The 12,777-nt window shown below is 35.1% G+C and overlaps 1 protein-coding gene across 1 annotated transcript in view; it reads right to left on the reverse strand.

Moving 5' to 3' along the window:
- Megf8 (multiple EGF like domains 8) overlaps nt 1-12,777 on the reverse strand; it is a 251,267-nt gene that overhangs the window by 56,918 nt on the left and 181,572 nt on the right. The window contains exons 27-28 of the mRNA XM_085820327.1: nt 12,127-12,328; nt 7,752-7,966 (exon numbers count right to left, since the gene is read on the reverse strand). Of these exons, the coding sequence (XP_085676453.1) occupies nt 7,752-7,966; nt 12,127-12,328 (417 nt within the window). The remainder of the gene's footprint in view (nt 1-7,751; nt 7,967-12,126; nt 12,329-12,777) is intronic.

Here is a 12,777-nt window from a genome sequence, read left to right on the forward strand (position 1 = left end):
ATTTTTATTACAATTCTGAGTACTGGTATACGCATTGAACTCATTCTATCATTATGGCCTGTTTCCAAGTTATGATGAAGAAATGCGACATTTAAGAAATTTACTTGATACTATTTCTTCGGGTGAAGAGAGTTGAGGAAGGTAGTTTTCTGGTAATAAGTAAGTAAGAGTAAGAGGCTGATGATGAAGAAACTTACAGTGAACATGAATCTTCGACTGAAATAGAATCTGATTTAGAGAGCAATCTTTCTGATTCAAATGAAAGTGATTATTTTATAGGAAAGGATAATAAGATCGTACAACATGGGAGAATATGTCACAATAGATGAAAAACTGGAACCTTTCAGAGATCGATGCTGAATTTCGGCAATACAGGTCAAAAAACCACCCAAATACAGAATCAAAATTTTTGCGCTGGTCAATTCCAGTTTTCTACACTTGGAAATTAGAAATTTATGTGAACCAGCAGCCAAAAGGTCCATTTCAAGTGGATAACTCTCCCAGTAGTGAGGTAAAAAGAATAATGGAACCTCTTTACAACTCAGGAAGGAATTTAACACTGGACAATTGGTAAACATCTTATCCACTTTCTCAAGAACTTTTGAAAAAAAAAAAAAAAAAAAAAATAATAATAATAACAGTTGTTGGAAGTTTGAGGAAAAATAAAAAAGAAATTCTTCCAACATTTTTGAACACAAGTAAAAGAGAAGTTTACTCCTCCCTTTTTGGTTTCAGAAAGAAACAACTACTTTATTGCATGTTGAACTTTGCTACAATAAATGCACGGATAATTTTGTTATCAACAAAGAGACCACCTATTGGGCATCGAACATGACATTCATTTCTAAAAATACTGATATTTCAACTGATAGAAGATTATAAGAAAATAAGATTAATAATTAGTAATGCCGCCACAAAGCCTAAAAGTAAAACTGGGCAAGAATGAGGCCAATGCACCTCCTGCTAAGAAAGTAAAGACAACATATAAAAGATGTGCTGAATGTGAGGCCAAAAAGACAGAAAAACTAAGTTTGTCTGTGAAAAATGTGAAAAACATGTATGCATGGAAAATATGGCATGCATTTGCCGGAAATGTGCAAATTAAAGGGAAAATTTGTAATATATGTTTAAAACAATGTTTTCTCTTCCCTGTTTTTGGTCTTTTATATTTCGTGCAGATTTAATGGTAAAAGACAGGAAGAAACTGCCCTGGGTATGTCATACACGGCGCCAGTAATCCCATTCGTTTTTCTTGTATGATTAATGCTGGGTTAATTGTGTTATGTTTCTTCTCATGTTGTTTTAAGCTATTCTCCAGTTCATTCACTTTATCTTTCTGTATTTGGTTTTGCATGTTTTATTAATTGTGTCATTTTTGATCTTATAATACCATTCAGCATTATGCTCTTTTAACATGAATACTGAATCTGAGCATAAAAGGCAAGGAGCACTCTTTTACAAGAGTGAAAAAATAATCCAATCTTCATTTTTCATTAAAACTTGCATTCTCATCCCCAACTTTTCATTTTTTTCTTTGTTTCAAGGACATTTTTTTAACTGTAAAAATACAGCAAGTATATATATATATATATATATATATATATATATATATAAATATATATATATATATATATATATATATATATATATATATATATATAAAAAAAAAAAAAACTAATTTTTGGCCAATGCAATAAGTTTTTGAATTTAAAAATATATCGTCTATGCTTTTACAATCATGCACTAACAAGTAACAAAATAGTCAACAAAAAATACACACAGACAATTTCTACGATTTGTCAAAAAATTTTTAATTAAGTTCTCCTAGGACATCCAGGGTAACTTCACTAGGTGTTTTGCTCCAAGTGTATGATTAATCTCAGATTACTAAACGAAGTATTTGAGTAATATGACCTCGCACATTTATCTGTCATAGTTACAAAAATTTATATTTTTGTGGTAGCCATTTTTTGTATAGTTTACATAATTATCCAGCCATTCTGTGCTGCTTTGATGGATAAAATGCATAGAATTTAGTAGATTTTGTCAGGTAAACTTATTTGCCTAAAAACTTATTCTAGTCAACTTTCATATACCTTATCTAAAAGCATTTCTTCAATTTTTGATCCATTAATTGTTCATCCAATCATAACACACCAAATGTTTCTAAAGTTTCAGTCCTGCGCCCCCCCCCCCCCCCCCGAAAAAAACCCCTCATACTGAGGATAAAAGAAATTTTGCCAAAAGCGTTTTGCCAAAAATTTTAGAATTCAATAGCAATTTTGATAAAGCTGAAATTTTTACATGAGGCAAGGTACTAAGTCTAACAGATGAAGGATTATTGATGCAGGATTGGAGAAAATATATCCTATATTTGTATTGTTGCGTGCGTACGGGTTCGTTATGAAATGAATGCACAAGTCCGATGAAAAATGAACAAAAATTTATTATTATCACAACAGAAATGCTTAAATTTTCTCAAATTATCATGCAGTATCACAATATCTCACAGTAGTTATCTTTTAACTACTTAAATGTACAATAGAACGTAATTCAAAACAGCTAAAGAACGCTAATCCGCGAATTCGCTATAATCAACAACGGCAGTTTTCTAAACAACAACAAACTAAGCAACTACTACAAACTGAGATGTTTTCCTCCTTTTATAAGATTTTAAAATCACGCGCTAGAATTTTCCAGTACTTTCTCGAAATCAAAAAGAGATATTTATTTATTTAACGCACGCGCTCTTGTATTTTTAATTTTTCCGGCTTAGCTTTCTTTTAATATTCGTCACGCGCTGCACTGCGCGAGAAATAAAACCATTTAATTTATAATTGAACTAACATTAGCTTTTTAAATACCAAATTCGTAACACTGCCCCCTTCCCAAGGACTGCACGTCCCGGGCAGTACAATCCCTGGACAAGAAGCTTAACTTACAACTGTGGCATAAATGCAACTGAGGCATAAACATTACATTACAATATCAAACAATATAAACAATAAATGCAATAACTAACTTAAACAAATCAAATGCTATCAAATACTAAATACAAAACAAATACTAAATGCAAATCAAATACTAAATACAAATCAAATACTCAATACACATTTATAAACAAAAAGGACCATGGTCTGATAATATTTACAATTATTTACATTACGTACTATGGCCATAGTAATAAGCTAACCTGTCGTAAGAGTTCGAAGACTCACGGATCCGAACCACGACGTCATTCGTGTTCAGCACTGTATATGGACCATCCGAAGGTGACTGTAATTTAGGACTCAGTCCTTTTCGTTGAATTGGGTTCCACAACCACACCTTGTCTCCTTTGTTGGATCTCTGTCTAGTAGCTCTTGTGTCGCATCTGATCTTCATTTTCTCCGTCGCCAAGTTGACTCGCTTTTGTGCAGAACGGTGCATCCCCTCAAACCGGGCCTGGGCATCTTGGATGTGTTCCTCAGGCGATGAAGGCGCATCCGTAGGGCGACTAAACAGGCGGTCACAAGGCAGACGAAGGTCTCGACCGAAGAGCTTCTGGGATGGAGAATAGCTGGTAGTCTTGAGTTTTTTTTCGACCCTGGTATGATTTCGGCAGCTTCCCGAGCTCGATATTTTGGACAAGGCGTCGACATTTCCAGGCAAGGATCCCTTTTGAGGATGGATAGTCATGCCATCAGATGCTGAAAGCAGCTTATTGTTTTTGAAATCTAAGGAAAAATTGTATTTCCTTAAAAAGTCCAATCCGAGTATGCATGGATCTGTAATATCCGCCACATATGCCGTGTGATGGTAGGCGGCACTTCCAAACGTGATGTTTACGTTTAACTTCCCAGTTATGTCGATCTTGTCACCAGACGCAGTCTGAAGGGTAACACAGGATGGCGTCCAAATAAGTTTATCTTTAAACTGTTCAGCTAAATCTTTCCTAATGATGGTAACATTAGCTCCTGTGTCAATGATCATATTGCAAGGAACTCCATCGATATTCCCATTGATGGACAGTCCGTTATTGTTGCCACTCACTATAGAGATCTTAAGCGCTTTAAAGCAGGGTTTTTCATTATCTGGCAACCTCCGTTCCTTGATATGGTCATTAATTTGTTTCCTGCGTCGTTGCTCAGAAATTGTCTCAATTTTCGTACCCTGGGGTGTTCTGCAATTCTTTCGTACATGGCCTTCAGCTCCACAGTTCCAGCACTTTGGTTTCTTGTCAGTCCTTTTCCTTGCCGTGGCATTTAATTGTCTGTTTAAATCGTATGCCTTTTTTTCTGTGCTCTGGGGAGTTCTGCAGTTCCTTCGTAGGTGGCCTTCAACACCGCAATTCCAGCACTTTAGGGTCGGTTTTGTTTCACCACTATTCCGTCTTAAAGCATTCACTGGTCTTGTCAACTCATCCGTTTTATTATCCGTGCCCTGGGGTGTTCTGCAATGCCGTCGTAGGTGACCTTCAGAACCGCATCTCCAACATCTTACAGCCACTTTGTTTTCCCTGCTACTCCGTATCAAAGCATCGACTTGTCTGGATAAATCATCTAAACGAGCCATCAGTTGATCCACTGGCTCATGGACTCGCACAGCTCTAACTGGGTAGCGATCTCTACGAGTGGCTTGCTGGGCTGCCTCGAATTTCATGGCGTATACTAGAGCGCTTTTTAAATCTTTTACATCCGCCATTCGTAGAGCTTTCTGTATTTCAGTATCCTGGATGCCGTCGATAAAGTATTGCAAGGACAGGATTTCCCTTGTTTCTGTCGGGCATTCCGAAAAGGCAAGATGGGACAGCCTTTCAACATCCGTGGCGAGCTCCTGAAGTGTTTCGGTAGGCTTCTGTTGACGAGATTTTAATTGGAGCCTGCTGTAGTCTTTTAAACACTTCTCGACGAAGCGCAGCTCCAAAGCGCCGGATAGAGCTTCGAAATCTAGCCTTTGATTTTCGGGAAGCGTCTGCAGGATATCCGCTGCGTCTGGTCTCAGAGAAGCGGCGAGATGACAGGCCTTAGCTTGGGAATCCCATCCATTCGCATCCGCAACGATAGAAAATTGTGTCCTATACACCTGCCAGGAGGTCTTCCCATCATATGTAGATAATTTCAGAACAGAACGAGCAGGCATCGATAAAAATTTGAAACCTTCAGAATTGTTTCCTACCGTCGCTATGCACTTCTTTAGGCTGTCAACTTCTTTGGCAACGGCAGCAAAAACCCTATCATCAATTTGTTGTTCGACGGCAGAAACTCTCTCTTCTATATGTTCTTTTACAGAAGAAATTCTTTCTTCTACTTGTTCTTTTACTGAAGAAACTCTTTCTTCTATTTGTCCAACTTTAGTTTCAACCGCGTCTATTCTGCCTTCCATAGCCTCAAATTTATTTTCTATTACGCAGATAATTTCTCTTTTCATTTTGTCCTGACCTGCTTTCATCTCATTTTTAAGAGATTTCATCTCTTCCTTAACGGATTCCTGGCCCAATTTCATTTCTCCTTTAACGGATTCCTGGCCCAACTTCATTTGTTCCTGTGCCGTTTTCATTTCTTCCTTGAGGGATTCCTGGCCCAATTTCATTTCTTCTTTAAAAGATATTTGGCCAGCTTCCATCTTTTCTTGGAAAGCAGCAAAAGCAGTAATGAGCTGTCTCAATTGTTCTTCCATCCCTCTTGTTATTGGCATTCAAACCCCACTCCTGACACCAAAAATTGTTGCGTGCGTACGGGTTCGTTATGAAATGAATGCACAAGTCCGATGAAAAATGAACAAAAATTTATTATTATCACAACAGAAATGCTTAAATTTTCTCAAATTATCATGCAGTATCACAATATCTCACAGTAGTTATCTTTTAACTACTTAAATGTACAATAGAACGTAATTCAAAACAGCTAAAGAACGCTAATCCACGAATTCGCTATAATTAACAACGGCAGTTTTCTAAACAACAACAAACTAAGCAACTACTACAAACTGAGATGTTTTCCTCCTTTTATAAGATTTTAAAATCACGCGCTAGAATTTTTCAGTACTTTCTCGAAATCAAAAAGAGATATTTATTTATTTAACGCACGCGCTCTTGTATTTTTAATTTTTCCGGCTTAGCTTTCTTTTAATATTCGTCACGCGCTGCACTGCGCGAGAAATAAAACCATTTAATTTATAATTGAACTAACAAAATTTTTTTAAATAACAAATTCGTAACAGTACGTAATATGATAAACTTTAGAAACAGAATTTGTTCTGTAATGAATGTAATCCATAAATACTTTTCAAATCGAAAGCTAACAATCCTTTGACAATGCAAACAGCAAAACAGAAACTTATGTTGCAGTCAGTCCTGCCCCCCCCCAAAAAACCCCCTCATACTGAGGATAAAAGAAATTACCAAAACAAGAAAGCTTTGCTTATTAACGTTGACACATCTCAGCAAATCAGCAATTTATATTTCTTTATTGAGATTTTTGTTAAATATCATGTATTTTACTTAAAACAGGGTTGCCACTCAAACAGGAAAATGAAATTCCCTGACTTTTCCAGGTGTGATTTAAGAAAATTCCAGTCTATCTGCATAATGCACATTTGCTGTGCTAAGAAGTAAATTATGATACCACTTGAAAACACAAAAATTTTCCAATTACATATGACTTATATATATATATATATATATATATGTATATATATATATATATATATACACTGGTTATCATAAATTAAGGAAAAATCACAAAAATAGCGATAACTCCCTCAAAATAAGCCAAACCATGTAAGATTTGAATATATTGCCAAGTAAGAGTAGCTGAGTAAAACTGCAATATGCAAATTAGTGGCGCTGCACTCAGAATACGTCATCTGCGAGGAGAATAAAAGTCCATGTTTGTGTTCTCTTTAACGGATGAATCCAGGTTTAGTCTAGAAAGCGATAGTAGGCGTTATTTGATATGGAGAGAACCTGGAACCTGTTATCATCCGTCAAACATCCGTTAAAGAGATACATATGGAAGAGGCAGTGTCTGTGTTTGGGGTGGCATCTTTTTGGGTGGATGCACAGACCTCCATGTCTTTCCAACGGAAATCGTGAATGCTCTGGTTTATAGAGATGACATCCTTGATGCTTATGTGTGCCCATGTGCCGGGACAATAGGTGATGCTTTCCTGTTACAGGACGATAACTCAAGACCACACAGGGCTCGTTTGGGATGATTTAGAGAGATGTCTAGCTGCTCTCAGTCTGCCCCCTCAGACCCTTGCAGCGGTTGCAACAGCTTTGCAAGAGCAATGGCTCTCGCTTCCTATGGAACTGATAGACCGCATAATTGAAAGCATCACGCATCACTGTATGCGCTGTATTGCTTCTAGAGGTGACCATATTCCCTATTGAAGGTACTTTTCCTATAGCAAACTGACAACTTCGATTTGTTCATTTTATACATGTGCTAATTTCTATACTACCATAATTCTCTGGTAATTTATATGTTATTTGTTAAAAAAGAGAGTTTCAGCGCGAAACTCTCTTTTTTGGGGAGAAATCGCCATATGAAATTCCCTGACTTTTCCAGATTTTGACTAAAATATTTAAATTCCATGACTTTTCCCTGAAGTTTTTGGTCAATTTTCAAATTCCCCGGTTCTCCAGATAGCGTGGCAACCCTGTTAAAAGCAGTTTATAACAAAATTTAAATAAATAAATAAATAAAAAATACAGTTACAGATATTCAAGAAAGAATGAGATATAAGAAAATGTAATAAGTACTAACACTCTGAAGCACTTCACTCCAAAAACATTGATGCCAGCCACCTTCACCTCCTTGACTTTGAAGGCAGGAAGCACAATCTGAGTACTGACTACAGCTGCCGGGACATTCAAGCGGAGGCATTGAATCAATGGAGAAAGATGGTGCAGCTTGAATTTCTTCAATTACACAGACCCAATTGAATATAGGTTTCTGGTTTAATGTATGACCAAAGCCACCTGTAGGAAATTCGGTAAAGATTGAAAAAATAAAAATGCTAGTCTGTGTATAACATACATAAGAAATTAAAATAAGAAAAGGTTATATTTTCTCAGAATTGCTTTTACCATGCCTACCAATTTATATAAAATTTTATACTAAAAATTCGTTTTTTTAACGAATTTTGCGTTTTTTTTTATAAAGATGCTAAATAATAAGCTAGTTAGCATTTTTATGCTTGGCAGGCATTAAATTTATAATTTTAATTCATCCTTACTTGAAAAATAAATTCTATTAATCAAGATATATAATGATAATACTTTTAATAATAAGAATACTTTTATATTGTGTATCACTTAGCTGACAATTTAATAATATTTTAACTTTTTAATTCACCAATAAAAAAAAAAATAAACACACCTTTATCATGGTATCATTAAAATAATGATAGTAAGCTGAAATTAAATGAAAAAAAATTTGAAGTAAAACATTTTATTTCCCATTGGCATGTTTAAAAATGTCTTAGCATTTCCTTTTGTTGATTTCTGAATTATTTCGATTTTGAAATATAAACAAGATCATAAATACACTACCTGACATTGAAAATGCAACACCAAGAAGGAGTGGCCTGAAAATTATGCAAATTTCAGGGTAGATGCATGTCACCAAGTTATGCAAATGATGTGAAATGCACAGCTCTCCAGTGCATGTTGAAGAAGACATAAGGGAAAGAACCTGCAGAAAATTCCGTTTTCGTGCAACCATTTCTGATAGGAAAATCATTGTAGAAAATTTGTTCTTGCCTTAAAGAATGCCAGGCTATTATCAACGAAGGCAGTTCCAGCAGACAGACGTTTTTACGAGGGGCATGGTGATTGGACTGAGAAGTTCAGGTGGGGGTCCATATGGCAAACCTCAGTTGACACACATCTTGATGCATCCACAGTACACCAGCTGTGGTGAAGATGGTTGAAACAAGGAAATGTGGCAAGCTCGAGGGGTGTTAAAAACCAAGCCTCAGTTGTTATCTTTCTTTCATAGTTTGTCACTGTAAGAGTGGCAACCATCTGATCGTTTTTGTAGTCTGTTGTAGTTCCTATATATGACACTTTCAGAATATTAGATGTAAAGTTATTTTATTTTAAGTTTATTAAGAAAGGAGAACAGTTAGTTCTTGCAAATCTCAAACAATTTTGGTGACGACAGAAGTGATTGGTAACATAAGTCAAGATAATTTTATTGTTTTTATCGAATTTAATTTTTTTGACTTTAATATTGAATTTATTTTTATTGAAATGGAATCATTAATTGAGAAATGAAAACCTGTCAGAGCATCTTTTATGAAAACAATTAATGCAATTTTGCAGGACTTAGAAAAGGAAATTCTTGATGAAAAACCTGTGAAAACGAAACTTGTTACTTTAGAATGCTTATCAGTTGAACTTAATGCATTTGACACTCAAATATTAAATTCGGAATTTTCTTCAAATGATCAGTATGAAAGTGAATGGGTGAAAGTTGAAGAATACAAAATAAAATTAGATTTAATATGAGTACAAATGGAATTATTCTTCAATTGCCAAACGACACAATACATTGGCAGCGTGCTGCTGAATTCGAACAAGTGGAAACTGAAATTACCTAAAATAGAGTTAAAACAATTTGGTGGTGAAATTAAAGACTGGTTACCGTTTTGTTGACAATTTCGGCAAATAAATGAAGATAAAGAAATTCAAAATGAGAATAAGATCTCATTCAAGCAACCGTACCCGGTACGAGGCCACGTCGTATTGTATACAGCTTCCCTGCAACTGCCAAAATTATGAAAAAGTTATAGAAAGCTTAAGAAAAAAGTTTGACATTGAAGAATTGTTGGTAGAATTCTATATTCAGGAATTATTAGGTCTGATTATTAAAAATGTTACTGATCAAATGGGAAAATGTAGTATATCAGAATTGTATGACAAGTTAGATTCATATTTATGTTCGTTGGACTCAATAGGAATGACAAGTGACAAATACACAGCAATGCTGTTTCAGCTCATGGAATCCTGCATTCCCGTGGAAATTTTACAATTTTGGCTTAGAAATCATGCATCAATAATTACCGCAGGAAATTCTCACTCTGAGAAATTGAAACAATTATTATTGTTTATAAATAATGAAATGGAAGGAGATCAGAGAATTTCTTTGGCGAAAGCTGGATTTAAATTAATTGATTCGTTTCAAAGAAAGAAAGTAGAAGCGATAAAAGGAACCAGGGTGAACATTTCGTGCCTACAGCAAATGATTTATTCTCAAGACATAATAAAGCAACCAATTGTAGTGAAAAGAATTCTTTCATATTTTGTGAGAAAAATCATGAATGTCAAGATTGCTTTGTTGTTTGAAAGATGACTGTGAGTCAAAAGAATGATGAAATTTAGAAAAAAAAGGGTTGTTTCTTCTGCCACAAAACTGGACACAGGGCCAAGCATTGCAAGATCATTATGCTCGAAAAGACATTGGGATGTCACGTGTTCGGATTTGCCCACCAATCAAAAGAGCAATGATGTTGAAAAGAATAAAGAAAAGGAAACACAAAATGTGTCACTCCCTAGCACTAATTTCCTAGATGAAGTGTTTCTTCAAACACCATTAATTAAATATCGACGCAAACAATAAGCAGAAGACATAAGGGCATTTATGGACACAGGAATCACAAAGTTCATACATATTAAAGGAGACTGCTGCAGGCATAGGGTGCCACACAATTGGATTTGAATATTTAATTCATGGACTTTTTAGAAAAGTAACAACAAAGAGAGAAATTCACAAACACTATGAAGTGAACGTTAGAAGCTTAAGAGGTGATTTTTCTAGACGACTACTCTTATTGGAACAGTCAAAGATTTGTGGACCAGTAGTCAGTTTACAGCCTGGACCATGAATAGAAGAACTAAGGCAAAAAAATATCCATACATCTGATGTAGAAAGAAGGGATTTGAAAATAGGAGTTCTTATTGAAGCTGATGTCACAGGTGCTCTGTTAACTAGAAGAATTCAGAAATTAGAAAATGGGCTGACTGCTGTAGAACCACTACTTATATGGACAATCATGGGAAAGAATAAATGATAACCAGAAAGAAACTTTTTGTCTACGTTATCAACAATAATGTTATGTTGACTCACAGCAAAGACATAGAAAATTTGTGGAAGCTAGAAGTACTGGGAATTACAGATTCTAAAGAAAATAAAACTGTTTCAGAGTTAGAAGAAGCAATCTGGGATCACTTTTACAAGACTCTGAAGAGAGTGGATGATCGATATGAAGTCAGCTTACCTTGGATCAACGATAAAGAAGCTTTACCAAGTAACAGAGAAGTTGCTGAAAAATGATCGATTTCCATGACAAAGAAGCTCATGTTGAAGGATAAATCTGAAGCATACAATACAGTGTTCAAAGAGTGGCTCGAATCCGGAGTAACAGAAAACTCGGAACAAAATGAAATAAGAAAATTTTGCCATTGCAGAGTAGTCTTCAGGCTAAAATGCAGTCTGTTTCTTGTAGGAGCAGTGATCAACTCCCATTTAGACCAATGTAAATCTTCTTTGAAGGAAGTGGCTACGAAATTGAAAAATTCCTTCTATATTGACAACTGTGTCACTTCAGTGAATTCGAATGAAGAAGCAGAATACTTTATTGGAAAATCAACTCAGTTAATGGCAAGTGCTAACTTTGACTTAGGAGGGTGGGAACAAATAGAACTGAACAGTGAAAAATCTACAATGGACGAACCATTGGAAGTACTTGGCCTTCTGTGGGATAAATATGAAGATTCTTTGTTTTGTGACATCCCTAATATCAACTTGATTGATCTCTCAGTGACAAGATAAAATGTACTATCAATTGTACAGAGAGTTTTTACCCAATAGATTTCATCTACCCTTTTACACTCCTTTCAAAGTTATACTTGCAAAAGAGTTGGGAAACTAAATTGAGCTGGGATGCAGAGCTACCTGAAGATATCCAGAGAAAATTCTTGAAGTGGGTCAAAGAATTGCTTTTGTTATCATCTATGAAAATTCTCAGACTAGTTCCACTGATAGATGGACAATCTTTTAGTTTGCATAAATTTGCTGATGCTTAACAGGGATCTTATGCGTGTGCAGTATATTTTATTATGGAAAAATAAATTACTTGAGCGTTGAGCTTGTCTTGTCCAAATACAGCTTTGAAGAGCTCCACATTTTTGACAATCAGATGCTCCGCACACTCTTAATGGACAAAAAGAAGGTTCTTCAATTACTTTTCTAGGAATATTACAGTCATTTTCATCATCACATGAAGATCCAGCAGGTATACAGCGCCCAGTTCGACAATTGGAACACCACTGACAAACCTTCAAAAACACAGGAAACATTTAACAAATTTTTATTGAGTTTTAAAAATTATTTATTATCATTACTGCCAAAAAAGTAATACTTCAATACACTTCAGATTTTTTTTAAACAGATATTTTCTTTCTTCTTTAAAATAAATCAGTAATTTAAAATTTTAACTACAAAGAGATCTGTCCTAAAAGCAGCTTTAGGCTGGTAGGTTCTGAATTAAACTCTAGTTTTAGAGAGTGATCAGATATAGGTTTCTTTCCTTCAGGAGAAATTTTTTTTTTTTTTTAAACAAAGCTAGAAATAGCGACACCATTTTAGATGGAAACCAATGAGAGGTGAAGCATAAACAAATAATGAATATTGTGCTATCTGTCAAGGAAAATAACAATGAAATATGAGAAAGCTAAGCTATTAGAACTTAGGAAGAACTAGGAATAAATAGTTTAGATATGATTCA

Source organism: Stegodyphus dumicola, chromosome 7, assembly GCF_044657685.1.
Source record: "Stegodyphus dumicola isolate Sdum_Otavi_A_Nest chromosome 7, ASM4465768v1".
Lineage (NCBI taxonomy): Eukaryota > Metazoa > Arthropoda > Arachnida > Araneae > Eresidae > Stegodyphus > Stegodyphus dumicola.